The 25,584-nt window shown below is 37.4% G+C and overlaps 3 protein-coding genes across 4 annotated transcripts in view; 2 read left to right on the top strand and 1 right to left on the bottom strand.

Annotated features, from left to right (window-relative positions):
* The window catches only part of Dnah3 (dynein, axonemal, heavy chain 3), a 62,055-nt gene extending 41,369 nt beyond the window's left edge, over positions 1-20,686 (top strand). The window contains exons 58-75 of the mRNA XM_053751562.1: positions 431-592; positions 1,941-2,127; positions 2,552-2,672; positions 3,114-3,281; positions 4,112-4,347; positions 5,392-5,575; positions 6,254-6,390; positions 7,414-7,551; positions 8,056-8,293; positions 9,519-9,635; positions 10,488-10,578; positions 11,018-11,268; positions 11,841-11,998; positions 12,566-12,725; positions 12,991-13,185; positions 13,412-13,620; positions 18,687-18,897; positions 20,245-20,686. Of these exons, the coding sequence (XP_053607537.1) occupies positions 431-592; positions 1,941-2,127; positions 2,552-2,672; positions 3,114-3,281; positions 4,112-4,347; positions 5,392-5,575; positions 6,254-6,390; positions 7,414-7,551; positions 8,056-8,293; positions 9,519-9,635; positions 10,488-10,578; positions 11,018-11,268; positions 11,841-11,998; positions 12,566-12,725; positions 12,991-13,185; positions 13,412-13,620; positions 18,687-18,897; positions 20,245-20,541 (3,260 nt within the window). The 3' untranslated portion in view covers positions 20,542-20,686. The remainder of the gene's footprint in view (positions 1-430; positions 593-1,940; positions 2,128-2,551; positions 2,673-3,113; positions 3,282-4,111; positions 4,348-5,391; positions 5,576-6,253; positions 6,391-7,413; positions 7,552-8,055; positions 8,294-9,518; positions 9,636-10,487; positions 10,579-11,017; positions 11,269-11,840; positions 11,999-12,565; positions 12,726-12,990; positions 13,186-13,411; positions 13,621-18,686; positions 18,898-20,244) is intronic.
* Positions 13,997-21,098, bottom strand: LOC128673608 (GSK3B-interacting protein-like). The gene is made up of 3 exons (XM_053751563.1): positions 20,986-21,098; positions 16,905-17,039; positions 13,997-16,378 (listed from the first exon to the last, which is right to left on the bottom strand). Exons 2-3 carry the CDS (start codon positions 17,024-17,026, stop codon positions 16,144-16,146), a joined length of 357 nt encoding a protein of 118 aa, XP_053607538.1. The 5' UTR covers positions 17,027-17,039; positions 20,986-21,098; the 3' UTR covers positions 13,997-16,143.
* A 968-nt stretch (positions 21,099-22,066) lies between these two features.
* Positions 22,067-25,584, top strand: part of FoxK (Forkhead box K) — a 48,473-nt gene continuing 44,955 nt past the window's right edge. For both annotated transcript variants that reach the window (XM_053751453.2, XM_053751451.2), the window contains exon 1: positions 22,067-22,890. In XM_053751453.2, coding sequence (XP_053607428.1) covers positions 22,526-22,890 — 365 coding nt within the window. In that variant the 5' untranslated portion in view covers positions 22,067-22,525. The remainder of the gene's footprint in view (positions 22,891-25,584) is intronic.

Raw genomic sequence — 25,584 nt, 5'->3', positions numbered from 1 at the left:
ACTGAAACGGAGAACATGCGGACATGAGAGAAACATATGTAATCTAATAGTTCAAACAGTTAGCGAAGATATATATTTTTAAATTCTGGTCTATCATAAGAAGCGATGGTGGTTAAGACGCTCGCCTGTGGACCGAAAGGTTCCAGGTTCGAATCGTACTCGTGCCACATGAGTTTGTATACCCATCTGACTCATGTGTAGTAATTTTCATCGACCACCACTTGCTTCCGGTGAAGGAAAACATCGTGAGGAAACCTGCACACTGGTTGATTATCAACTTGTGTGTGAAATGAACAAAGGCAACGGCAAACCACTCCATTTATAGTGCCAAGAAAGTCGTTATGTGTGTTACATTCCACGTAATGACCACGACTCTCAGCCATGAGGAATACGACTATGGAGACAGATGTATCATATTCTTACTAAACAGATATTCCGTGCTCGGAGGTGTTTTCCCTTATCACGACGTTGGGTGAGCCGGTGGTGATAAGGGCATGGAACATCGCTGGTCTGCCGGTTGACGCGTTCTCCATTGAGAATGGAATCATCGTGGAGAAGTCACGGCGATGGCCGCTCATGATCGACCCACAAGGTACATGATAGATTGATTAGATATATTAGGACAAATCACACATCGAGCTAGCCCCAAAGTAAGTTCGATTTGTGTTATGGGATTCTATCTCAACGATACTATATTTTATAACAAATACATATATAGATGAATATCCAAGACCCGGGCCAATCAGAAAAATATCATTTTCCATCGTGGCAAGACCGAGGATCGAACCTGGGACCTCTCGGTTCAGAGGCAAACACTTTACCACTGCGCCACTGAGGTCGACAATAGATAGATATACAGATAGATAGATAAATCGTTTATTCGACTGTTACAAACACACAAACAACACAAAAAGAAAAACTTTACATTTTGACGATTAACGTACCTGTCCGTTACTCGAGAGGTCCCGGGTTCTATCCCTAGTTAGGTCAATATGGAAAGTGGTTTTTTTCTCTTCGGCTTGGGTTTTGGATGTTTATGTATATTTGTATCGTCATTACGTAGTATAAAATAAAATCGCTCTCCGCTGTCTGTCTGTCCCTGTGTATGCTTAGGTCTTTAAAACTAGGTACGCAACGGATTTTGTTGCGGTTTTTTTAATAGATAAATTAATTTAAGAGAAAGGTTTGGGTGTGGCCACTAGTTTGTTTAAAATTCAGTCTTTCGCTTGTGTACTGAAGCGGTCTGGGTGTATGCAGGAACAAAAACTAGCGTATCCACATAAATACAGTTTAAGTCATAGACCACACGTACAGTTTAATAAAAAGATAGAAAGGAGTACAGAGAAGAAACAGTCAATAGTCCAAACGATACACAAGAAGAAAGGTGAAAGACATACAAGTCACAAGCTCAAGCAATATTTGAATTACGAGCGGTGGCATAACATTAGGTGCGGCGCGATAGCGAGCGGCGTGAGCTCCGCGGTGCATAGGCAAATCACGACTGGTGGGATCTCGCTCGGCTGGTCGGTCGACTCCGGCGCAGCGCGTGTCTACTAGCTGTAGCTATAGATGTATGATGCGTTTAATGACGCATGAGTTTGCCGCGCGGGTTTGCGCGTTGAATATTTTAGTAATGTAATAAATATGTGTGAATATAAATATAATTAAGATAGAATTAGTAAATAGATATTATTAATACAAACTATAAATTATATTAATAGATAATTATATAAATAAATTATAATAAATATGTAGGTTCCCTACATGTACCAAGTCTACTTCGCTTATTACCTTAACATTATATTGTACTAGCTGTTTACCCGCGGCTTCAGCCGCTCAAATGCCTCTTGTCGGTTTAATATTTAGTTTCATCAAACGACATCCATCTTACACTAACAACAGAACTAAGGCGCGTAACTAAAGCGCCCCTTTCAATCCAGAACAAGCCAACAAATGGGTGAAGAACATGGAACGCGAGAATCAGCTGAAGGTGATCAAACTAACCGACAGTAATTACGTGAGAGTACTCGAGAACGCCATACAGATGGGGCTGCCGGTTATACTGGAGAACATTCGGGAACAACTAGATGCTGTACTGGAACCTGTGCTACTGAGGAATATATTCAGGTAACGCTGGTGTCTTCAGTGAAGGTAAAATGATAAATGAAAAAAGTTTGTGTTTTATTAGATAGTGTGATGTGACTGGGCTAGCGAACCCTGGGCTCCGACGCTCAATGGCTGCGAAAGAAACCAGGCAAACGCTCAGATGAGAAAGAGTGAGATATGTTTATGACACCGGCTATGTTTGATAACTTTATAGAACAAGATACACGTTCCAAAGCCAAAACTCGTCTGCACCAAATAAGCCACTCGACATTGGATCTTCATTTCAAATTTTTTATGGGATACGGTTTAAATTAGATAAATTTTTTAAGTATTTTTTGATATAGTCGAAGTGATATACATCTACATATTTATATAGTAGTCAATTGATTTACAGGGCTATGTCCAATTGTGAACTTCTTTTAGCTAAAGTGTTGATGGTTGATAGATCTGGCGGTATGGACTGCCTGCGCTTCGGAGACAACATCCTGGAATACAACCACGACTTCCGGTTCTACATTACGACTAGGCTGAGCAACCCCCACTACCTCCCAGAGATTGCTGTCAAAGTAAGACAATCGTATTACAGTGTAAGATCATTTGTACTGCCCGTCCCCTTTCCGGTAAAGATTGCCGGAAAGCGAAAAGTGGGACGCAAGATATCTTGGCGAAAACATCAAAGTGTGGGCGGGAGTAAAAACAATCGAATAATTATTAAGACTAGCTCTGAATAAGACGAAATATAAGGAGCTGCCTGCTGGAGTCAAGATTCAGTGATATATAAACTGTACTGGTAAAAAAAGCCTCAAGCTTTAAGTCTGTAATTACATGTTTTTGTGATCAAGCTAAATATGTAAATAAATAAACATAAAGAAGTAACAAAGGTTGCTGTTTTGCAATGAATCTCCACTTTTGTCTCTTGATTGCATTCCTGGTATACTGGACTTGAAGAAGAAGAAGAATGCGTCACTGTTTTTATATAATTAACATTAGTCTGCACATTCTTGCAGGTGACAATGCTGAACTTCATGATAACTCCGCAAGGCTTGCAAGACCAGCTACTGGGGATCGTAGTGGCGCAGGACAGGCCCGAGCTGGAGCTGAAGAAGAACCAGCTCATTGTGGAGGGCGCCAACAACAAGAGGACGCTCAAGGAAATTGAGGACAAGATATTAGAGGTGTGGAGCTGAGGAACATATTCTTCTTCTTGCTCATTCTTGATGGATGATTGGCTCATTCCGATGGTGTTATTCTTCTGTGCTGCCTGTCGTCTGGCTCACCACTTCTCTATTTATTTATATGAATATTTATATATAAAAGTATAACATTAATTTATATAAAAATACATAAATTTTATTATTTATGTATTTTTTATATAATTGCTTTCCGCTCTTTCTTGCATTCCGTCCTTGCAGTCTATCCAACTTTATAAATTCCGTAAACATGCAAGAGGGCCTAAGCAAAACAATATTTACAAGCTTTTATTAACTTGCAATGCATGTCTGTTTGTTTGTTCGGATAAAATCTTCGACAAAACATGGTTATGAATCTTAACACGTTTAGTTGCGATGGCAATGCATTACTGTGATAAGCAAGACCTCGTGATAAAGAAATAAAGAAATCATTTATTCGACAAACACATAAAATCCAAACATACAAAAGAGTAACGAATATAGATCGAATACAATATGTAAGCCGAAATGGCGACCAGCTCAGCATGGTGCCGTGGTATCGAGCCAAGGCGCTGATTTTCAGCTGGAACCAAGTACAAAAGTAGGTAAGGTGGCAAAATAAACAAGTTAATATGTACGGAAACAGAAACAAACAACAGCAAACATTAGGATTAAACATATACTGACTTAGGAAAAAATGTAAAAAAAGGAATAAAGATAAATTACATGGAAGCTATGGATTAGGATCGGCTCCCAATAAGGAAACTGACAAAATGACTTGTGACAAAACTGACATTCATGTAAACAAAACTTATTAATAATGATTTCCTCATCAGGTACTCTCATCAGCCGGGAACATTCTAGAAGACGAGTCCGCCAATGTGATTCTATCTTCGTCGAAAGTACTGTCCATCGAAATCGAAGCGAAGCAAGCGGCGGCCGCGGTGACAGAGAAAGAGATAGACGAAGCCCGACTTCTATACGTGCCGGTGTCGAAACATAGCTCTGTACTGTTCTTCTGTATATCTGATCTGTCAAACATCGACCCTATGTACCAGTACTCATTGAATTGGTGAGTTTGTGTGAGAGAGCGCACTATCGTGAAATTGAGTTTTAATTTCCAAATACTTATTTCCGTCAAGAAGCGGTGGTAGACTAACTAGTCCATTTATATATAAAAGTATAAAATTTATTTATATAAAAAATACATAAATGTTCATCATTATAATCAATCATAAATTTCTTGCATTCCGCCCTTGCAGTCTATCCAACTTTATAAATTAAATTCGTTTTTCGTCGGCGTTTTTCAATACAGATGACTTTTACAACTGTAAAATACGTCTGTATTGAAAAACGCCATGTTCGAATCCTACAAATACGTTCGCTTGTTAACTGAAAACAGCCAGGTTCGAATCCTATTTGTGCCAAATGAGTGTGTACGTCAATATGACTCATATAATAGTGGATGCCTACGAGGCGACTAAGGGATGAAAGCCTTGACAGCCGATAGGCGAGACGTCAGGCATAGAAAAATTACAGCCAAATCTAAAAAATTAAAGGTTTAATTTTTAAACGATCGCTGGTCTTCGGTTATCTTAGAGAGAGAGAGATACACTCGACGAAGAATGAAATTTTTTGAATTTTTACTATAATAATTTTTCCCTATTTATGGCAAGAGGTCTGCCCATCATAAGAGACTTTTTCTCGTGGAACGTCACATAAAAAAATATACTTAAATCTTTTTCAGACTAAACTGCTTTGCTCAGTAACAGTATAGTATGTGTGGTACCCAAAATTTCTAACAAAATTTCACATCAATATAAAAGCTTAAATTTAAATTTATTTAAAAAGCAGCTCAATACTTTATTAATTTATAAATGTTTCTATACGTTAAATGATTTCTTTAATGATAGAGCTAGATAATTATTTTTTAGGAGTTAATATAAAATACCTATTACTATTTTGTATAGCGAAAATTTTAGTATAGTGATGATAAATGTGAAGCATGGTAGCTTTATTGATTTTTACCCATATTCGGTAAAACATGTGAGCCTTTTAACACCCATTTGTATTACACATGTGTTTCTCAAATATTTTTTTCATTCGTTTCTATCAGGTTCATAAACCTGTACAACCAAGCGATCGTGAACTCGCCCAAGAGCGACAACCTGGACGAGCGACTGAGCGGACTCAACGCCTACTTCACCAAGAGCATCTACGAGAACGTCTGCAGGAGCCTGTTCGAGAAGGACAAGCTCATCTTCTCTCTCGTTCTCACGCTCGGCATATTGAGGCCGCAGGTATTGGTACTAATATTATATAGAGAAAATATTTGTATTTTTGTTTGGAATTAATAAAATCTACTAAATCTGAAATTTGGCACAAAGACAGACGAAACTTTCACAAGTAACATAGGCTACCCGGGGCGGACCTAGTTATTTATATAACTTAAGGTTATGCTTACATGAAATTGAGCTATACAATGTGTTATCCATAGTCTCATCTTAGAGTATTTCCCGGTACAACCGCAAATCGTCGGAGCCACACCACACTGTTTACAATGTGAGTTGTTTCGTGATGGCTGACTTACGCGTCAAGTCGTGAACGGGTGCTGCCGGGGGAACTGGTCAGCTCCGATCTCTTATTAAAAGTTGGTTAATGTTTCCTTTCATCAGCACTCGATTACAATCATAATATGTTTCAGTATACCTTATGACTGTGTACTTACATTGTTATATTACTGGCAAAAAATGATATTAAAATTTATATTTAAAAAATGGTAGGCCCTTCTGGCATAATAGGGACTAACACTGTTTGAATGAGTTTCTTTCGGCATTTCTTCTAAGCACTGGTCGTTCCGAAATGCTAGTAGTTTGTAACTTTGTTTAAATATAATTTAATTTAGAATATGAAGTGAAAAAGTGCCTGTGAAGGCCTAATTTCTGGACAATAGATTTGATTAGAGTTAACACTACCAGGGCCTCATAGACGACGAGCAGGTGGCCTTCCTGCTGACCGGCGGCGTGGCGCTGGACAACCCGTACGAGAACCCCGCGCCCTCCTGGCTCACTGACAAGTCCTGGTCTGAGATCGTACGAGCGAGTAACCTGAATGGGTAAACAACATTCTTTATTTATACGGGAATATACATGTTATGTATATAGTTTTAGTTAGCTTAAGCCTGCGGGCGCCTGAATTTTCACTTTTGAAACAGATATCTTCAATCGATCGAGCCGAAATTTAGCACACACGTTTAGTTTGGATGACAATGAATTATTATAATGAGCATGACCTGATAGTGCACCCAGGAACGGCTCCAGACATGGGAACTCCTCAACGGTTTACTGCACGAACACGATTTATTGTCACGCATTGAATGCAATAAAATCTCTCTGGCAACAATAAAAACATGTGTCAAAAATGAAATATAAAAGCCACAGACTTTAAAAAACTTACTTCTACTTCGTGCTCTGAACTACATCTTCTTCATAGTCGTATTCCTCATGGCTGAGGGTCGTGGTCATTACGTGGAATTAAACACACATAACAACTTACTTGGCATTAGTAATTCATAGTCAGATTGGTATATAAACTCATGTGGCACGAGTAGGATTCGAACCTGGGACCTTTCGATCTACAAGCGGGCGTCTTAACCATTACACCACCACCGCTTCATGCTCTGAACTACAAGATTGCGGAATTTTAAGGAGATTGGTCCTGCCAAGTTTCTGGTGTTTCTCAAGTAACCTCTGTATATTATCATCATCAATATCACGTTCCACGAGAAAATGACCCATTTCGAGGGAAATCCCTTATTCTCATTGTTATAGAGGCGCATGATAAGTCGTGTCGTAAACGACTGCCCTCCTTATTTGTGGAATATCCCATACGATTAGATCTTTCGAGCTGGGGGCTTACCATTATCTCTTAACGCGATCCACTTTACGACCTAACTGACCGTCGACTTAATTTTTAGTATGAATGCGATTCATTTTAGGTGCCTAAATTGAACTGAGTTGCATTGGAATCGCTCTGTAAAAGTTGATGGTAGGCCTGCTGTACTGTTTAGTTACGATATTTCTTGGCATTATTTGTAGGTATAAAGCGGGAGCAGGCGAATAAACTGATATGTTCACAGATTGCGAACCTTCAAAGAAGACTTCGAGAGAAACATACCCGTTTGGAAGGCGTTCTATGACTTGGCGGCGCCCCATGAGAATCCCCTCCCGGCGCCGTACGACACGATCAAGGGCATACCCAAATTGATCATACTGAGGTGAGAATACGCTTTATTTTCTCACCTTTATTGACTTAAGTTTATGTTTACGATAATTAATGAGATCACAGTGTAAGTTTAATTTATTGTGTTGGTTTTTAAATCTTTGTATAATACGCTATTTATCAATAATATGTCATTTTTATTTTGTCATATATTTGAGAGCAATTACTGTAACCTAGTGATTATTACACAAATGTGTGATCGATGAATATTTGTCAATATTCATCGATCACACATATATTATAATATTGCCTATTTAATCGATTATCTTGATAATCAACTATCACTGGAAATCATCAATTTTATTTACAGTTTATTTTAGTTCTCGTTAAAGTAAAATTGAAACGCCCCGTTCCGCCACCACGTCACTCGATCTCACTGGTGTACAAGCCATTTTTATTTGTGTCATACAAAAATAAAAATGGCTTGTAGAGCAATTACCCTATTCGTAATGATGCGAATTCGCGGCGACAGGTAGATGACATGCAGCGTTGTCCCCAGATGCATCCGGCCCGACAAGCTGATCCCCCTCGTCCAGCAGTACGTGGTCGAACAAATGGGCCAGTCTTACATCGAACCCCCGCCCTTCGACCTGGAACAATCGTACAATGACAGCAGCTGCACGTCGCCGCTCATCTTCATCCTGTCTGCGGGATCAGACCCCATGTCCGGATTGGTCAAGTTCTCCATGGAGAAGAAGGTCATCAGTTTTGAGACTATCTCCTTGGGACAGGGACAGGCAAGTGACATGGCTCAGTGCCTCGGCTTCGGCATTTCTTCACAGCAGTGGTCGTTCCGAAATGCCAGTTTGTAGCTTGTGAGAAATAACTATTTAATATAAAAATTGACGTGAAAAGTGCCTGTGAAGGTCTAATTTCTGATTAAATGATTTGAATTTGATTTGTGCTAAATTGTAGCTTCGTTGTTTTCTATAGGTTTTGATATTGACGTGCGTTGACGTACGTCGCAAATTCATACAATTTCTACGTTATTCTGCGTTGTCTATCTACGGACGTCAACATGACGGAGCGCGACTAAACAATGGAAAATGGCTTTTAGATAGAAATTTTGAAAAGTGAAAATTGATTTAGGTCCTTTGAGCACTTTGTGGTGTTGACTCCATATTTAGGACTCATACAAACTACTAGCATTTCGGAACGCTCACTGCTGAAATGAAATACCCCAAGTAACTCACTTGACAATGTACCTATGTTGATTGAGACTCACACCAAGCTCGAAGCCTATCTAAAGCTCGAGTCTACCGAGCCTTTGTTATTTTATTTTATTTCTTTGTTATTCAAATACATGTGAATCCTATTACAGTATTTATAAAAGGAAGAAAAAAATATTATAACAATATCACATTAAGACATTTAAAAATAAATATAAAAAACGTTATTGTTTTTTTAATACAAGCAAGTCGACTTAAAATTGTTCTTAAAGTTGTAGTTTTTGTACTTCGCATTAGCACAAACTGGAAACCCTATAAAATTCTAATTCAAATTCAAATCATTTAGAAATTAAACCTTCACAGGCACTTTTTCACGTCAATTTTTTATATTACATAGTTATTTCTTTCACAAGCTACAAATTACTGGCATTTCGGAACGACCACTGCTGAGAAGAAATGCCGAAATAAACTCATTTGAACAGTGTTGGTCCCTATCATGCCAGAAGGGCTTACCGTTATTGTTTCTTACAATTTTTTTTTCTAATAATATATCAAAGTACATAGTCAAAAAGTATATCAAGACTGATAAAAATATATCGATGTGAAACACTATTAACTTAAGTATATGAAAATATATGAGAAACGAGATGACCAGTTCCCTCTGGCAGCACCCGTTCACGAGTTGACGCATGGGACAGCCATCGCGTATCTCAACCATAATAGAGGGAACCTCACGACCCGGCCCTTGACTATATATCTATAAATACTATATATATATATATTATTTTGCCAGGGTCCAATAGCAGCACGTATGATCGCCTCCGCCATCCAGACTGGGGGGTGGGTGGTGCTCCAGAACTGTCACGTGATGGACTCCTGGATGGGCGAACTGGAACGGATCTGCGCTGAGGTAATTTGTTTTATTCTTACAACTGGCTCTAGTAATGGATCTAGTAGAGGATCTAGTAATGGAGACATAAGGTCCATACTAAAAGACTCATAGCGAATAGTTTGAAGTAAAATAATTAAAAATAATTCATACAATACATTCCATATCTTGGTCATAACTGTCAGCCATGCGATGTCAGAAGCGGTGGTGGTGTAATGGTTAAGACGCCCGCCTGTGGATCAAAAGGTCTCAGGTTCGTATCATACTCGTGCCATATGAGTTTGTATACCAATCTGACTCATGTATAGTAGTTTTCATCGACCACCACTTGCTTCCGATGAAGGAAAACATCGTGACGAAACCTGCACACTGGTTGATTAACTTGTGTGTGAAATGGAGAAGGCAATTGCAAACCACTCCATTAATAATGGCAAGAAAGTTGTTGAGCGTGTTTAATTCCAATGACCACGACCCTCAGTCATGAGGAATACGACTAGGAAGAATAAATAAGAATAATAGAATATGAGAAGAGAACTCATCGATTGAGCCCGCGTGGTGGGTCATTAAATAAATAAATAAAAACTTTTTATTTTCAGATAACAAAATCCATATATATCATTTCTTATCCTTCTTGTTTATCCATACGGCTATTTTGTTCCAACGTGTTCTCAACAAACTTTATGTTGGAAACAGCTTATATTCTCCAATAATCTGTGATGACACTTCACCATGTATGCAATGTAACTTGATACCATAGATGGAGAAAAATAAATACATTTATGCTTTTAGAAAAAGCCAGTGCCCGCGACTATGTCCGCGCTGAATATATTATTGCTACATGGTGAAAAAATGTATCCCATCTTTCTGGTTTAGGTGATAGTGCCCCACGCCACTCACCACAACTTCCGATGTTGGTTGACCTCATATCCCAGCCGGGCGTTCCCCGTTACTGTGCTGCAAAACGGTAAATATAAATAAATATATTAGGACAAATCACACAGATTGAGCTAGCCCCAAAGTAAGTTCAAGACTTGTGTTATGGGATACTAACTCAACGATACTATATTTTATAACAAATACATAATATAGATAAACATCCAAGACCCGGGCCAATCAGAAAAACCAAAGTGTTACCCCAAAATAAGTTTGAAAAATGTGATGGTGGCGCTACTGAGCACGGAGCGCAGTCTTAATTTTTTTTTCATTATATGCATACCATTCATTGTTAATTTATATGTGTTTTGCAATGAAAAATATTTGTATCTTTAAACGGTTTTTCTAGTCTATAGAGTATAAAATTAATTAGTTTCTCATCTTGTTTATTTATCTATTAAACTTATTGTTTCAAGAAAAAACGTTACTTACAAACAAATTAATGCTAAAAACGTTAATGTGTGTATCAGGTGTAAAGATGACAAACGAAGCTCCGAAGGGTCTTAAAAACAACATAAATCGTTCGTACACATCGGACCCGATCAGCGACCCGGAGTTCTACATCTCCTGTCCCCGTACTGAGGAATGGAGACGGCTGCTCTTCGCCCTGTGCTTCTTCCATGCCGTCGTGCAGGAGAGGAGGGCGTTCGGACCCTTGGGATGGAATATCCAGTACGAGTTCAACGAGAGTGACCTTAGGATCTGTATCATGCAGCTTCAGGTATCAAGTGTTGTTACAAGCATTTCAATTAATATATCAGAGTAAATAAATACACAAATAATATTAGCTATTGCCCGCGGCTCCGCCCGCAGCGAAAAGCATCTTGTTTTTCGTACAGATTTTAGGCCTTAGGCCAAATTTTTTAAAATCATCCTTAGATTTTTGTATATTATTACAAAAAAATGTTGTGTATTGTTACAATAACAAGTTGGCCAGTTTTTGATCTTAAAACCTCAGTCTTGAGATATATTCGTACTAAAATTCTTCGAAATCGGTCAAGCGGTTTAGAGCGTTATAGACTTTTCCCATTTATAACATTAGTAGCAAAATTCTACCTATTATTCTAGTCTATAGGGACCAACACTGTTCAAATGAGTTTCTTTTGGCATTTCTTCTCAGCAGTGGTCGTTCCGAAATGCCAGTAGTTTGTAGCTTGTGAGAAATAAGTATAAATATAAAGATTGACGAGAAAAAGTGCCTGTGAAGGTCTAATTTCTGAATAAATGATTTGAATTTGAATATTTAACAAACATAGAAATATCTTTTTTAACTGAGAACTTCGCTCTCCACAGATGTTCCTAACAGAATACGCCGAAACGCCCTTGGAAGCGTTGAACTACCTCGCCGGCGAGTGCAACTACGGCGGTCGAGTGACGGACGACAAGGACAGACGACTCATTCTGTCTCTTTTGTCTATATTTTACAACGAGGACGTCACTGCAGACCCGGAGTAAGTTGTTCGAATATATTAAAAAAAAAATTTTCATAATTCATTAGCCGTTGCCCGCGGCTTCGCCCGCGTTATATTCCCACGGGAACAGGATTATTTTGCCTGGATGAAAGGTACCTTATGTCCTTCATCGTACCTCAACATGTATGCAAAATTTTAACACGATTGGTTCAGTTGAGTAAGAGTTAACAAACTAACTTTCCCATTTATATCTAAAAAGGGCCGGCCGCTCCCGGCTTCGCTCGAGTAAAAGCATGATTAATTATACCCCTAAACCTTTCTCAGGAATCACTATCTATTAGTGAAAACCGCATGAAAATCCGTGCAGTAGTTTATGAGTTCATCGCGAACAAACGCGGTATAGGACTTTGTAAGGATAGTTAGAATTAGGATATATGTTGTACAGTAAAAATAGCTATATCTAATGCAAAATATTTAATTGTACATTCGATGGCACATTCAGTCGATCTGCTTATTAATAAGTTTTATTACTAACCCAATTTGAACGTGTGCTCTTCTCAGAATATTAACTGACATCACTGATTTGATGCTAAAATATAATTGCAGCTATTCGTTCTCACCGAGCGGGAATTACCGGATGCCGCCAAGCATGGACTACAACTCTGTCTTGGAACATATCCGCGCCTTGCCCATGATCGCCAAACCGGAGGTGTTCGGCTTACACGACAATGCTGACATCACCAAGGACAATAAGGAGACTGCTGCGGTGAGATTTTTATATATTGTAAAAAAGTTAACAGAACAACAACTCTTCATTGCAAATTCGCCTCTATTACCGCGGCATAAAAATCTATGCAGGGACTTGACATGCCGTTGACTGAATAGATAATGTAAACACTTTTTATTCAAAATTTTATGGTGATGCCGCATTAAGTTTTAGCTCATAAGCTGAATTTGAGGTTAATGTGTAAAAGATCACCTGTTTTATATATTAGTGTACAAGAACGTGAATCTTAACAATGTTTCCGCAGTTGCTCTTCGGCTGCTTGTTAACGCAGACGTCAGTGGTGAAGGCGGGCGGGGGCGGGGGCGACGAGGGCGGGGGCGGGGTGGTGGAGCTGACCAAGGACATGATGGGTCGCCTGCCCAAGCAGTTCGACATCTTGGACGTGGCCAACCGCTACCCTGTGCAGTACTATAACAGTATGAACACCGTGCTCAAGCAGGTTAGTTGTATAGGTATTTCCCTTTATAAGAGTTGTTTAATAAAAATTATAATTACATTATTTAGACGCCGTCAAATAAATTAGGCCTGGCACGATAGGGGCCATCACAATTTAAATCAGAAGCTGTAGACTGTACGACGAAATGTAAATTTAAATTGTAATAGTGACAGTATTACCATACGATAAATATGTGGACTTACATTGATAAAGTGCCTTATAATTACAGGAATTAATTCGCTATAATCGTTTGCTAGCGGTGGTCAGCCGCACTCTGTACGGAGTCCACATGGCTGCCCAGGGTCTGGCCATCATGAGCGCGGAACTGGAGCAGTGTAACAACGCCTTTATCAAGGGCATCGTCCCTGGCGCTTGGATGTCCAAGTCTTACCCTTCCATGAAGCCTTTGGGGTCTTACGTAGTCGACCTTTTGTCCAGGTATGTCCCAAGTTTTAATACAAATAGTACACGTGACTTACAGTCTATCGGATCTATCTATCTACCAGGGGATGGATGTCGACATACAGTCCAACGATGTTAAAACTGAGCGTAAAAGAGAAAATGTATGGGTGAATGACATTTAAACATCAAACTCTCGTTGAAGTTGTAAACTATTATAGGTGTTTGTTTTCTTTCAATCTACTCTGTACTAGAGAGTACAGAGTAGATTGGAGAAAGAAAGATTATCATAATAGTGCAATTTTTTAGATAAGTACATACTAGATTTTTTTTTATTAGGACCTACACATTTTTTATATTATCATAGAACGCCTAACGCCATGAATGGAACAATGGAAATAAATAAAACCACAAATATGATAAATCAAATTTACTATCACAACACATTCATTACATTAGGTGTATATCTACGTATAAATACATATTTGTACTCAGTCTATTCTTGTACTGTGCGCCATCGTAAGCTATATATTATTGCAACCGACGACGGGAAGCTATGACACGAAAATACATAGGAGTCGCATATTCAAAACAGTTCCAAAGCTTAATTATCTAATTTTGTAGCATTACGAGTAAAGATAGTTTTCAATGTGCAAGTTGGCATCCCTGTAACGGCAAGAACCTTTCGTACCGGCTGAACACGATCGACTAACAATTGACTAAACTAGAAAAACTGCATACATGCCGGTTTTTAATTAAACGGTTTTAAATTAATGCAATGTTCGTCCATTAATCATCATTTGGCTGTGTTCGCCGATAGTGTGTAGCCGGCATCGGATACAAATAAAACATTACTGACAACAGAGTCTCGAAACCTGGAGCAATGTTTAGCTGTATATTGGGCTTATTGGTGGACGAGATTCCACACGTTGCTAGCCCCTCGCCTATGAGAGGAATCTTTAGTTTATGACCAATTCCTTTGATTGACTTTTACAATCTGAGCGTGAGAAGCAGCTGGCCCATTGTGTTCTTTTTTGTTCGTATGGAAACAAAAAACCAAAAAACACCATGGAAGTTGAGTAAAACAACCACAAATCAAAAGAATCGATACGAATCCATTTATTTTAATTGTATTGTATTAGCTGCGCTTTAGGACTTCGCTCTGTGGGAATTACAGCTATCAACAATAATTAGCATCATATACGAAATTTTTAATACAACTTGCGGTTATATAAGCGCGTTAAACATAATTTTGCCATTTACATAAATTAAGACTTGACAGTCCACTCAAAATTTGACACAAACTTAGGCCTAACGAGATCTTACAAAAAATGGACCCATAGGCGAAATTGACGAACAAATCATGGAAGTAATGAATACCTATAAACAGGTATATATGGGGGACAAACACTGTATAGGGGTAATGTCACTCTTTTATTCTGAAAACATTTAGTTTGTAACGGAATTGGGTTATTTCTAAAACTCGGCAATCCAGCCTAAAAGTTAATTGCTAACAAGAGACGGGTTAACGCCTGTGCATAAACTGCATTGCCTGGGTACAAACCATCTCTGCTCATAACGCATCTATCGCGCAAATTTCTCCTAAGAATTATATTCCGATTCGACAAAACATATTGATTCTAAATATCAATACCAGCCACGAACTTCATAACATTTAATCAAGATCAATAAATTACATTTACAAACCCTATTATCCGCCCCATTCGCATATATATGACGAGTTAAACCAATGCCCATGGGCGTATCTAGAGAATTTTAAGGGGGGGCACGGATCACTCTTCCTACGCGCATGCCGAAGCCCCTAGCGCCACAGTTGTATATTAACAAGAAAATCCTTGTTATTATGTAGTATGTCACGTATTATGAACTTATAAAAAGGGGCTACGGGCATAATGATTTACCCCCTTTTTCAATGTAGGCGAGTAAAATAGAAGACTTTTGGCTATTTTTAAACAAGTATACTTTCCAATACAATGTACAATCAACGTCCAAGTTCTGTAACGCCCAGACTCAACTTAATAGCAACAGTTATAGCACATTAGAATACTGATCAATTACATGGCTACATGCCTACGTCTAATAAACTCAAGCTGGTAGCTTTCACCAACTATAGAACGCAAATATAACATTCAATTATATGATAATCAGTATTTTTTTAATTACCATTATATTTGTTAATTGCCCATCAACACGTTCGCTGCGGAAAACACAAAAATATAAATAATAACAGTGAAATTCATACGACCTTGAAATCCCTTTTGGTCCTTCGACGTGTGACCGCAGCGAATGTGTAAACCAAAGACAAAGAAAACTAAAGACAACTAGCGTAGCCACATGAGATAGAACATTTCCATACAACTTATGTACCATTGGATAGGCGTTGTAAAACCTACAGGGGCAAATATATTAACACTGTCCCGTTTTGTGTAATTCTACGCGATTCTCTTTCTTGTATGAGCGAAACGAAATATATGACGTTGTCTATAATTTTCTCTGTCTACAGTGTAAACATTACCAAAAGAGCGCTAGTATGGAATAGATTCAGCCTTCGGTGCTCTTCGCCAAGTCGAGGAGTTTGTTCATCAGCTCGCCACCGAAAGACTCGCGGTATTTCTGACTTATGCTGTTGAGCAATGCGTATGGCGTTTCGTAGTTCATATTCTCTATGGTGGAGAGGCTGATGTCGTCGTATTTTCTGCCGACGACCCGGAAACCGGACGCGGACATCTCGACGCAGTAATCACTGTCTTCCAGTGTGGTCAGGTTGATGTAGATCCTTTGAATGAAAGAAGAAAAATATTAATGCGTTAAAACAAAAAATAAAATAAAATCACAAGACTCTGTCCTCTGCTTAGAGGTCTCAAAATGGCGGGGAGAGTACCAGATGCTAACCATAAGTTGCTGCTCTAGATTATCCATACTATTATTATATACGTGAAAGTATGTTATGTCTATCTTTGACGACCTCTGTGGCGCAGTGGTAAAGTTCCATTGAACCGAGAATTCCCGGGTTCGATTACCGGTCGCGTCATGATGGAAAATGATCTTTTTCTGATTGACCCTGGTCTCGGATGTTTATCTATATATGTATTTGTTACAAAATATAGTATCGTTGAGTTAGTATCCCATAACACAAGTCTCGAACTTACTTTGGGGCTAGCTCAATCTGTGTGATTTGTCCTAACGTATTATTATTATTATTATAATCTTTCACGTCAAACGGATTGAGGTGATTTTTGGTGTGGATATAGTTGGAGAGCTGGAGATTGTCATAGGCTATTTTTTGCCTAACCTAACCTAACCTTTGGTTGCTGCTCTGGACAGTAGGTGATATGTTGGCAGTCTTGACGTGTTTGCGGATGTCGTTGATGGCGGCCTCCGCCTCCTGCGGCCAGGTCTCTTGGCCCAGCACTTGTTCAGACATTTTTCGTCTGCAACTGAAATGAGAAAATATTCGCATAATAATAACATGTTCTCTCTCTCTCTCTCTTTCATCTCCGCATGTGTTCGGGGCAGTGGTGCCCGGGGTCGGTCATAAAATTCTTTATTCATAAGACATGAGATTAGCTACATTAAAATCTAGGAGATTGTTCCGTTAGCATTGTTGCTAGAAACTTTTTTTATATAATATTGCCTTTTTATGTGTCCCACTGCTGGGCAGGGGCCTCGCTTTTGTTTTCCATAGATTGCTGTCTAAACCACAAACGACAAAAATAAAAGTTGTATGACGACTGTGATTTCTAACAATAAGCCATTGATAATGTCAAATGAGCCAAGCTCAGCTTCTAACTGTATGATTGACCGCTATGTTCACGATCTTTATTACGATCTCGTGTCTTCTATCTTCTATACAGGGCCGGATTTAGGGACACGGGTCTAACGCTCTCGGACTTGGACAAAGGACCCATAGAATTTAATAAAATTAATATTAACGCAACTTTTAATTAACCATCAATAAAACTAAATAAGAATTACTCTAACTATCGTGTAAGTATAATATTGACCAACGGCAGAATAATATGTTTGGGTTATAGTTTAGATTTGCACCATAGATTTATAAATACCTTTTATAAAAAAGTTAAAGCAACTTTAAACTAAAGTATATTTTGGCTCTTTCTGATATTTCAAATGTTATAAATTGCGATAATGACAAAACATATTTTAGCTTAACGTATGCTTTAACCTTTTATATTCTTGTATCTAAATAAAAATAATAAGACGTCACACAAACATACCTATAATAAATATGTGAGGAACGTTCTTATTACTCGAAAGATAATTAGGCATTCTTAATTGCCCTAGGGCCGTTAGACTTCTAAATCCGGCACTGCTCCTATAACTTATTCATGGTAATTGTTTCCAGTATAATAGGTATATGTTCCGTGCCTTGCATTGATATCCCTATAGTTTTCGGTAACCCTGCTTATTTTGGTAACTATTGGTTTGACATACTTTCCTGTTCGTGTGTTGATCTAGACTACATCGTTATGTAACTGAATTTAAAATTTATTTGAATGGCGTCGATCTAAAGAGAATCGATAATACCTACTGTGGATTTTCTGGAATTCGTCCCAAATATAAATCTACTTTATTTTGTGAATAGTAATTTATCATGCGCTTGAATCCATGTTATGAATACTGATAATGAAGCCGAAATGTTTGTGTTTGCTCATCAGCTAGTATGGCCCTCGTATGTCAGACAAATTCATTTATTGACAACAACAAAATTTATAATGTATGCCTATTTCAGACTGACTTTGGCCAGAGACCAATAGATGTCGTTGGAGGAGTATCTAGGAATATCTATTTATTTATTAATAGTATCATTACATATATGTAACTACAGTTAGAAGTACGACTTTTGCTACACACTCATATATTATATATATGAGATATTTCATAGCCAAAACATTTATCAAAACCTTTCGGGGGCCGGCAACGCGTGCGTGACACGTGACCTCTGGTGTTGCATAATTCCATGGGCTGCGGTGACCACTTTCCATCAGGTGGGCGGCGTGCCTGTTTGCTTGCGCAGTTGGTATAAAAAAATTCGGGAAACAAAGAGACTATTATTATGATTTCAGACTGAAATTCCTGCAAGACTGGATCGACGAAGGGCCCCCGATAGTCTTCTGGATATCCGGGTTCTACTTCACGCAGTCTTTCCTCACCGGGGTGCTGCAGAACTACTCCCGCCATAACAAGATACCCATAGACCAGGTCCACTTCGAATTCACCATCACGAGTATGGAGGCGGACTGCGATCAGGAGCCTACTTTTGGAGTCTATTGCAAGGTTGAAAAAAATTATCCTTACTCTTAATAATACAGCTCATTATATGCGAGGAATAAATTTTAGGAATATATAAAATAAACTAACTTTAAGTATAATTTACATTGATCTGTCTTATGTGGCGACGTGCTTGTTGTGGGCAGCAGTATAAAATAAATATGAGAGCTCTTTCATCTCTATTTGACATTATGTCAGGTGTATTCATATAAAACACCAAACACAACGTTTAATACCTATGCCTGGACGCATAGGTACTTATGTATATTTTATAAAATAAATAGTTTTTAATCAAAAATTAATATATTTTCTATGTCTTGAAATATTTTTTGTTAATATTTGTGCAAGCAGCAAAATCAGGCAGTGGATAAGCAGGGTCATGAACACAGTGTGTTCGTTTGGGTAAGCGGTGTGACGATATGACAATGCGTGGGCTCTTGATTTTTCTAGCAAATTTATATTGTAGAAATTTAATTCACATTAAATTTGCTTACATAATGTTTGCACAAGTGTGCTGTGGTTGAAAATTTCTTAAGTTATTTTGTAGGAAGTTATTGAGTGTGCATGACTAATAATTTCAATGTTTACTATGCTAAACATTTAGATTACATAGGATCAATAAAAATGAATGGTAATGACGAGTTTATCGTACAGACCGAATAGAAAAGACTTGCCAACTTATTATTTCCTTTGAAATATATTGGCGGATGATCGATTTGGCGCGAACTTTCGGCGCCAAAACAAACAATTTATTTTCAACCGCCACTGCAATGGATCCAGGAAACCCCTCTTATGTACAAGCCTTGAATTTTATGTAGTAATTGAATTAGTAAATTTTAATGTCCACGCTTCTGTTTTGATTGTCAATTTGTTTCAGCTTCTAGCACTGTTAAGTTAAAAAAATATATAATTTTCACTAGTTAATTTTGCCCGTTTTTGAACAATTTTTTTTACCAGATATTAAAAACTACACTAACGATTGGTAAAGTTAGCATGAATTTTGAAATAAAATAAAAAAATTGAATTTTCACTGCATGATGAAAATTATCCAAACCCCTTTTAAATTGTATTGTTCCTCTCCTAACATTGAAGATATAAGACAAAAATAGTACATTTCTTTTGTCTACCAGTGTACCACAATCAAATACATTGTTTTATCATATAATAATCATTGTATAGTATAAAATAACATCTGTATACTCATATCCAGATCCTACTTGTGAAAAATATTGTCAGAAGGATATTATTACTCCTAAATATTAAATAAATTCATAATTATTACTCCTAAATATTAGATAAATTCGCTTTTCTAGCAGCAAAATCAAAAGATATCTAATCATGCATTTTACACAGGGATTATTCCTGGAAGGAGCGAGGTGGAACAGAATAAGCATGCAGCTAGATGAATCATATCCGAAAATCCTGTTCGACACAATCCCTATAATTTGGTTCAAACCAGCTATGATAGCAGACTTCCACCCTCCCCCGTGCTACTTCTGCCCTATCTACAAGACCAGCGAGAGGAAGGGAGTCCTCGCTACTACGGGACATTCCAGCAACTTCGTCATGTATATAACTCTGTTGTCTGACTTGCCACAAAAACACTGGATTAACAGAGGAGTAGCCAGTCTGACACAGTTGGATGATTAACTCTAGTGAGTTACATACTATATGTAGATAATTATTTTGCTACATAAAATAATCAACAGTTTTAACATTACCTATTTATTTATGTAAGACAGACTGTGTCTGTGGTATGTTCTAGTCATAATCATAATAAATATTTTTTTCATTATATTGTGTATTATTGAAATATTTTTATTTCAATAGGAATTTAATAGTTCCAAATTCAAAACACACAAAGCAGAAAGTTGACAAATAGGCTAGGTATTCCATATAAATGTATAATATTGTAAATTGTATATTACAAAAAATTGATTGATTTTTATGGTGCTTCCACATTAACATTTTGAATTTGGCGCAATTTTACGGATACCTGTTTCATGGGTTCAGAGGACACGGGTCTTAGCTTATTGGTACCTCAGGGGTGGTAAACAGGTTCAAACAAATAAGATCACATAAGCGATTACTTACATCTTCAAATAAAAATTGAGAAATCACCAAAATAATTGCACACAACCATTGGTCATCACGACAAAACCATAGACTAACTATATGCAAGCGAAAGATGATTCAAGTGTTTAGTGTTGCAGCTATTTCATGACTAAAAACTACCTAGATACTTGCATGTTCGCGGAACAAGTTCCACACGTCTCGTCGCGTCGCCTCGTCATACTAAGGCTAGGGTATGGAATTAGTAGGTACTCCATACAACGTACTTACAAAATCTGGCATGATAGGGACCAACACTGTTCAAATGAGTTTCTTTTGGCATTTCTTCTCAGCAGTGGTCGTTCCGAAATGCCAGTAGTTTATAGCTTGTGAGAAATAACTATAAATATAAAAATTGACGAGAAAAAGTGCCTGTGAAGGTCTAATTTTTGAATAAATGATTTGAATTAGAATTTGAATCTATGGGCTAGGGTTTCAGCCAAAAAAGAAACGTTATTACTGATAAGTTTTATCGTCAAAGATCCTTATAGCATTCAACACGTGCCAAAAAAAATAAGATTGATTATTGAAATGGAGTAACTATTAATATCCTCTCACCACACACACTCATAAAACCTTTATAGGTAGGTATCAAAACTTTCGCTTTGTAAGAATAGAAAATGTTTAAGTTAAAGTTCTGTATACAACATTCCCTACAACGTTTTTTTATGCAGGATCGATATGTTGTTTCTTTTAGACGTACATCGATATAAGATTGGTTGGTTTGGTCCTATTTTACGATGTTGTTATTACATTTGTTTTAGCACACTTTCTACTAAAGTAGATATATTTTATCCTATATGGCAATATTTATATGTTTCATTTTACAATATTGTTATATATATGAAGAATTTAAATAAAGTAAAGAATTTGAAACATATAAATGCCTTGCAGATATCTTCAAAATGAATATGATGTTTTATATCTTGGCAATTTTAATAAACACAATGTAAATTCCACGGCGAAAATTTACATTTGATTTATATTTAATTAAATCGATCGAGATTACTCTGCTTCAAATGGAACGTTTGAAGTGTTTCGATTTGTTGCTGTATTGCATAGATGGCGCACCGAACTTGTAAACTGCGTATGCCGAACTGACGTTTTTGGTTATTTTTGTTCTCACCTCGTGTTTACTTTAGTGTCTAATTTCGGTCCTATTGCGAAAATTCTGTTGTGCAACAACCGAAAGGTTAATATTTCGGTCATAGACGGCATTATCATACGGAATAGTATCGATCCGTAGTTCCTGACTAGGTATATGTATACAGTTCTATCACGTGGTGGTGTGGTGGTTTATATAATTCTTGTTTACCGCACAAGTCGAAACTTTGCGCATGTGCGTCCCGTCTGTAACCTCAAATTGTAGAGTAGGCACGGATTCGGCAGGTTCCGGATATCCGGGTCGGGACGCAGAGGTGGCGGTATTGGCGGTTCTCTCGGTTGGTTTGTGATGTGCCCTCGTGCTAGGCGTTCACGCCCCGCAAGACAGTGTTGGTGATACGATACGCGCGCGCCTGACATGGCTCAGACTCAGTTCACGCGAAGCTCTGAGAGCGACGCATGGGCGCTTCTGTCCCTGAAGTCGGCGCCTCCGTCGCCGTCCAAAGTGCAGTGGGCACAGGAGCCGGCGCCGATAGCGATCGCACGCCTGGACGGCCGGGACTTCGAGTACTTCATCCGGCAGAAGCGCGTCGTGATCGGGCGCAACTCGAGTCGTGGTCAAGTGGATGTGAACATGGGACATAGTAGTTTCATATCGCGTCGTCATTTGGAGCTGTTTTACGACCATCCGGAGTTCTATCTGACGTGCAATAGCAAGAATGGAGTGCTGGTGGACGGCGTGTTCCAGAGGAAGGGCTCCGCTGCCATGCTGCTCCCTAAGAGGTGAGTGGCGCGCCACCAAACATGTGTCATCGCTGATAACGCGGCGACCGTTTACACGTACTCATTAGCTTTGTGTTTGTAAACAAACATATTTGTTTATCATTTACCCACCTGTTGTTTGATTTTGTGTAAAAAATAATCTTATTGGCTCACTATTGTATTATAATCTTATTTAAATTATAATAGTATTGACACATGTGGCTGGCTTTATTTTTAGACATAGTAAACAATGCAATTTAAAAAAAGAGTTCTTTTTTCTGTTTAAAATAGTATGAATTTTGAGCTGCAAATAAATGTTGTCCTTTCCAAACTTCAGATAAACAAATGAATAATGCTTACAAATATCATAAATATTTAGATTTGTTGATGTAGCCACTGTAGAATATTTTTATTACTACCTTCAACTTGCAGCCATGACTAATATTGATGATAAATGAGGAAAGTCATTTTGTTAAGTTAGCACCATTGCATGTTTTGTAAATATATTGATGCAAAATTGATTTTTTGTTATTTGTGATAGGTATGTAATAATATAAAAATATTCCTGATATTACCCTAATTATGTAAATAAATAAAAGCAAGTTTTTAAGATCCCTGTTTAAAACTGCAGGGTTTACTCCTATCACAGTTTACATGTTCTCGTGTTTTTCTCAAAGATATAAAACACACTATCATCCAAAACAAAAGTTGGCGCGTGGATGATGCAATACTCAGAAATAATTGGCTGTTCAATGAATGAGGCTAAATGGCTAGTCATTTACAATCATATTGGCATTCTCATTTAGTATCATTATTATTTATATTTAATATATTTCTATAATACCTAGCCACAGCCTTATTTTTAATCACTTATGTGATAAGTACTAGAATAAAAGTGTCAAATTTTATGTAACATGAAGTCCTAGTATGAATGTATGTCTTTGTAGATTATACATATAAAGTCCTTATCCTTATATATTATAAAACAAAAGCCTCATGTGTCTGTATGGATTCTATAAACACAAAAACCACTAAATTAATTTTTGTAAAGCTATCACCAATAGATGGAGTAATTCTGAGGGAGGTTTTGGTGTACAGCGAAGCCACAGGAATCTGCTAATAATATACATATAAAATCACTTAATCCCATAAGGGGTAGACAGTGCCACGACTTGCAAGACTCAAAAACCACCTTCTGTATGATGGGCATAGCCAATGAGAAGAGGGGTCATAGACTAGTCTATCTCTGCACAAATCTGCTCTGATGAAGCAAATGGACCCATTCTTTCTTACACTCCTATTCCAACTTTATTTTGTACAAAAACTCCAACTTTATTTTGTAAAATCTATTTTTATCTATGAAGCTCTCGAGTAAATCTAAAATTCAAATGATTACATTAACAACTACCAATAACAGAACCAGACTTACCTGTTATGAAATGTAAACATTGTAATGGCATTCAGATGTGATTTGCATTGTTTTTGAATACCCTAAGTTAACAGATATATTTCAAGATAAGTATTACCTGAATTTGTTGTCAGTTTCTGAGGCACAGGAATAAAAATGTAAAAATAAATTTAATTAGTAACTTCCTGTACTATTTTAACTCTTCAACCTACAGAATTTTCTCCCAAGACATGAATTTAATAAAATAATTAGGTCATAATCCAGTCTTCTACCAGAGAAACAAGTCAACATAGTTCAAACTCGTAGTGAAAGGAAGGACAAGATAATTTACTATCAATTCTGTATTTGGAATCGTCATCCCTTAACACACTTTATATGGGGTCATTACAGCATGTCAAGCTCTTCCAATTTTCTCTGTCTGATGTTAACAGATTCCTCACTTTCTTTTCTGAAGATTACTTCCAATTCCTCCCATCTTCCACCCTTTATATAGTGATAGTTCTAGTGTTCCTTTATTTTCTTTTTGTCAATCCTACAAAGTAGTCATAAAACCTGCTCATAGTAAACATGTTTGTTATTGCCATTAATAAAATATCTAATTTTAGACCTCCTATACTGCTGATCATTGGTTATAATTCTAATTAGCTTTCAATAATTATAATAAACAATTTGCCTACTCCCCTTATTATCATTCTAGGTCAGTCACCTATTCTAGACTCATTACAATATGTCACAATCTATAATATTCAATGTTAGTTTTCAAATGTTTCACGTGCATTATTTGTAAAGGTTCTAGATTCTTCATGTAGGGTATTAATATAGCTTTTATCATGTTACAAATTAAGTAGTATTGTTACTGTATAAATAAAATTCAAAACTACAAGATGATACAAATTCAACAAAGCTTATCTTTGGAACCATGGACAACTTTATATTATACTGGATCTAATGTTTTTCGCTTAAATGATTAAATTACAAGATACATAAACAAACGAATTATAAAAATCATTCAATCAAGCTTGAATGATAATGAAATAGTTGTGAATGAATAGTTTATGTTCACTTGGCTGATATCAGTAGTCACTATGATATGCTAGTATATACATAATTCCTCAGCAGCTTCATTTTCTGACTTCTTATGGCTAAGATGAGGATTTGTCAAATATCGATAACAATATTTATCCTTTTCCACTTTAAAATAAAAATTTAGTTAAAAATTTAAGAAACCCCGGACACCCAACCGTTCTGGTATCCTCTCGTCTGTTTGAAAAGACCTGATGGATTTGAAATGGCTTAACACACATTTT

Source organism: Plodia interpunctella, chromosome 11 (genome assembly GCF_027563975.2).
Source record: "Plodia interpunctella isolate USDA-ARS_2022_Savannah chromosome 11, ilPloInte3.2, whole genome shotgun sequence".
NCBI classification, from domain to species: domain Eukaryota; kingdom Metazoa; phylum Arthropoda; class Insecta; order Lepidoptera; family Pyralidae; genus Plodia; species Plodia interpunctella.
This window is presented reverse-complemented; position numbering and strand designations above follow the sequence as displayed.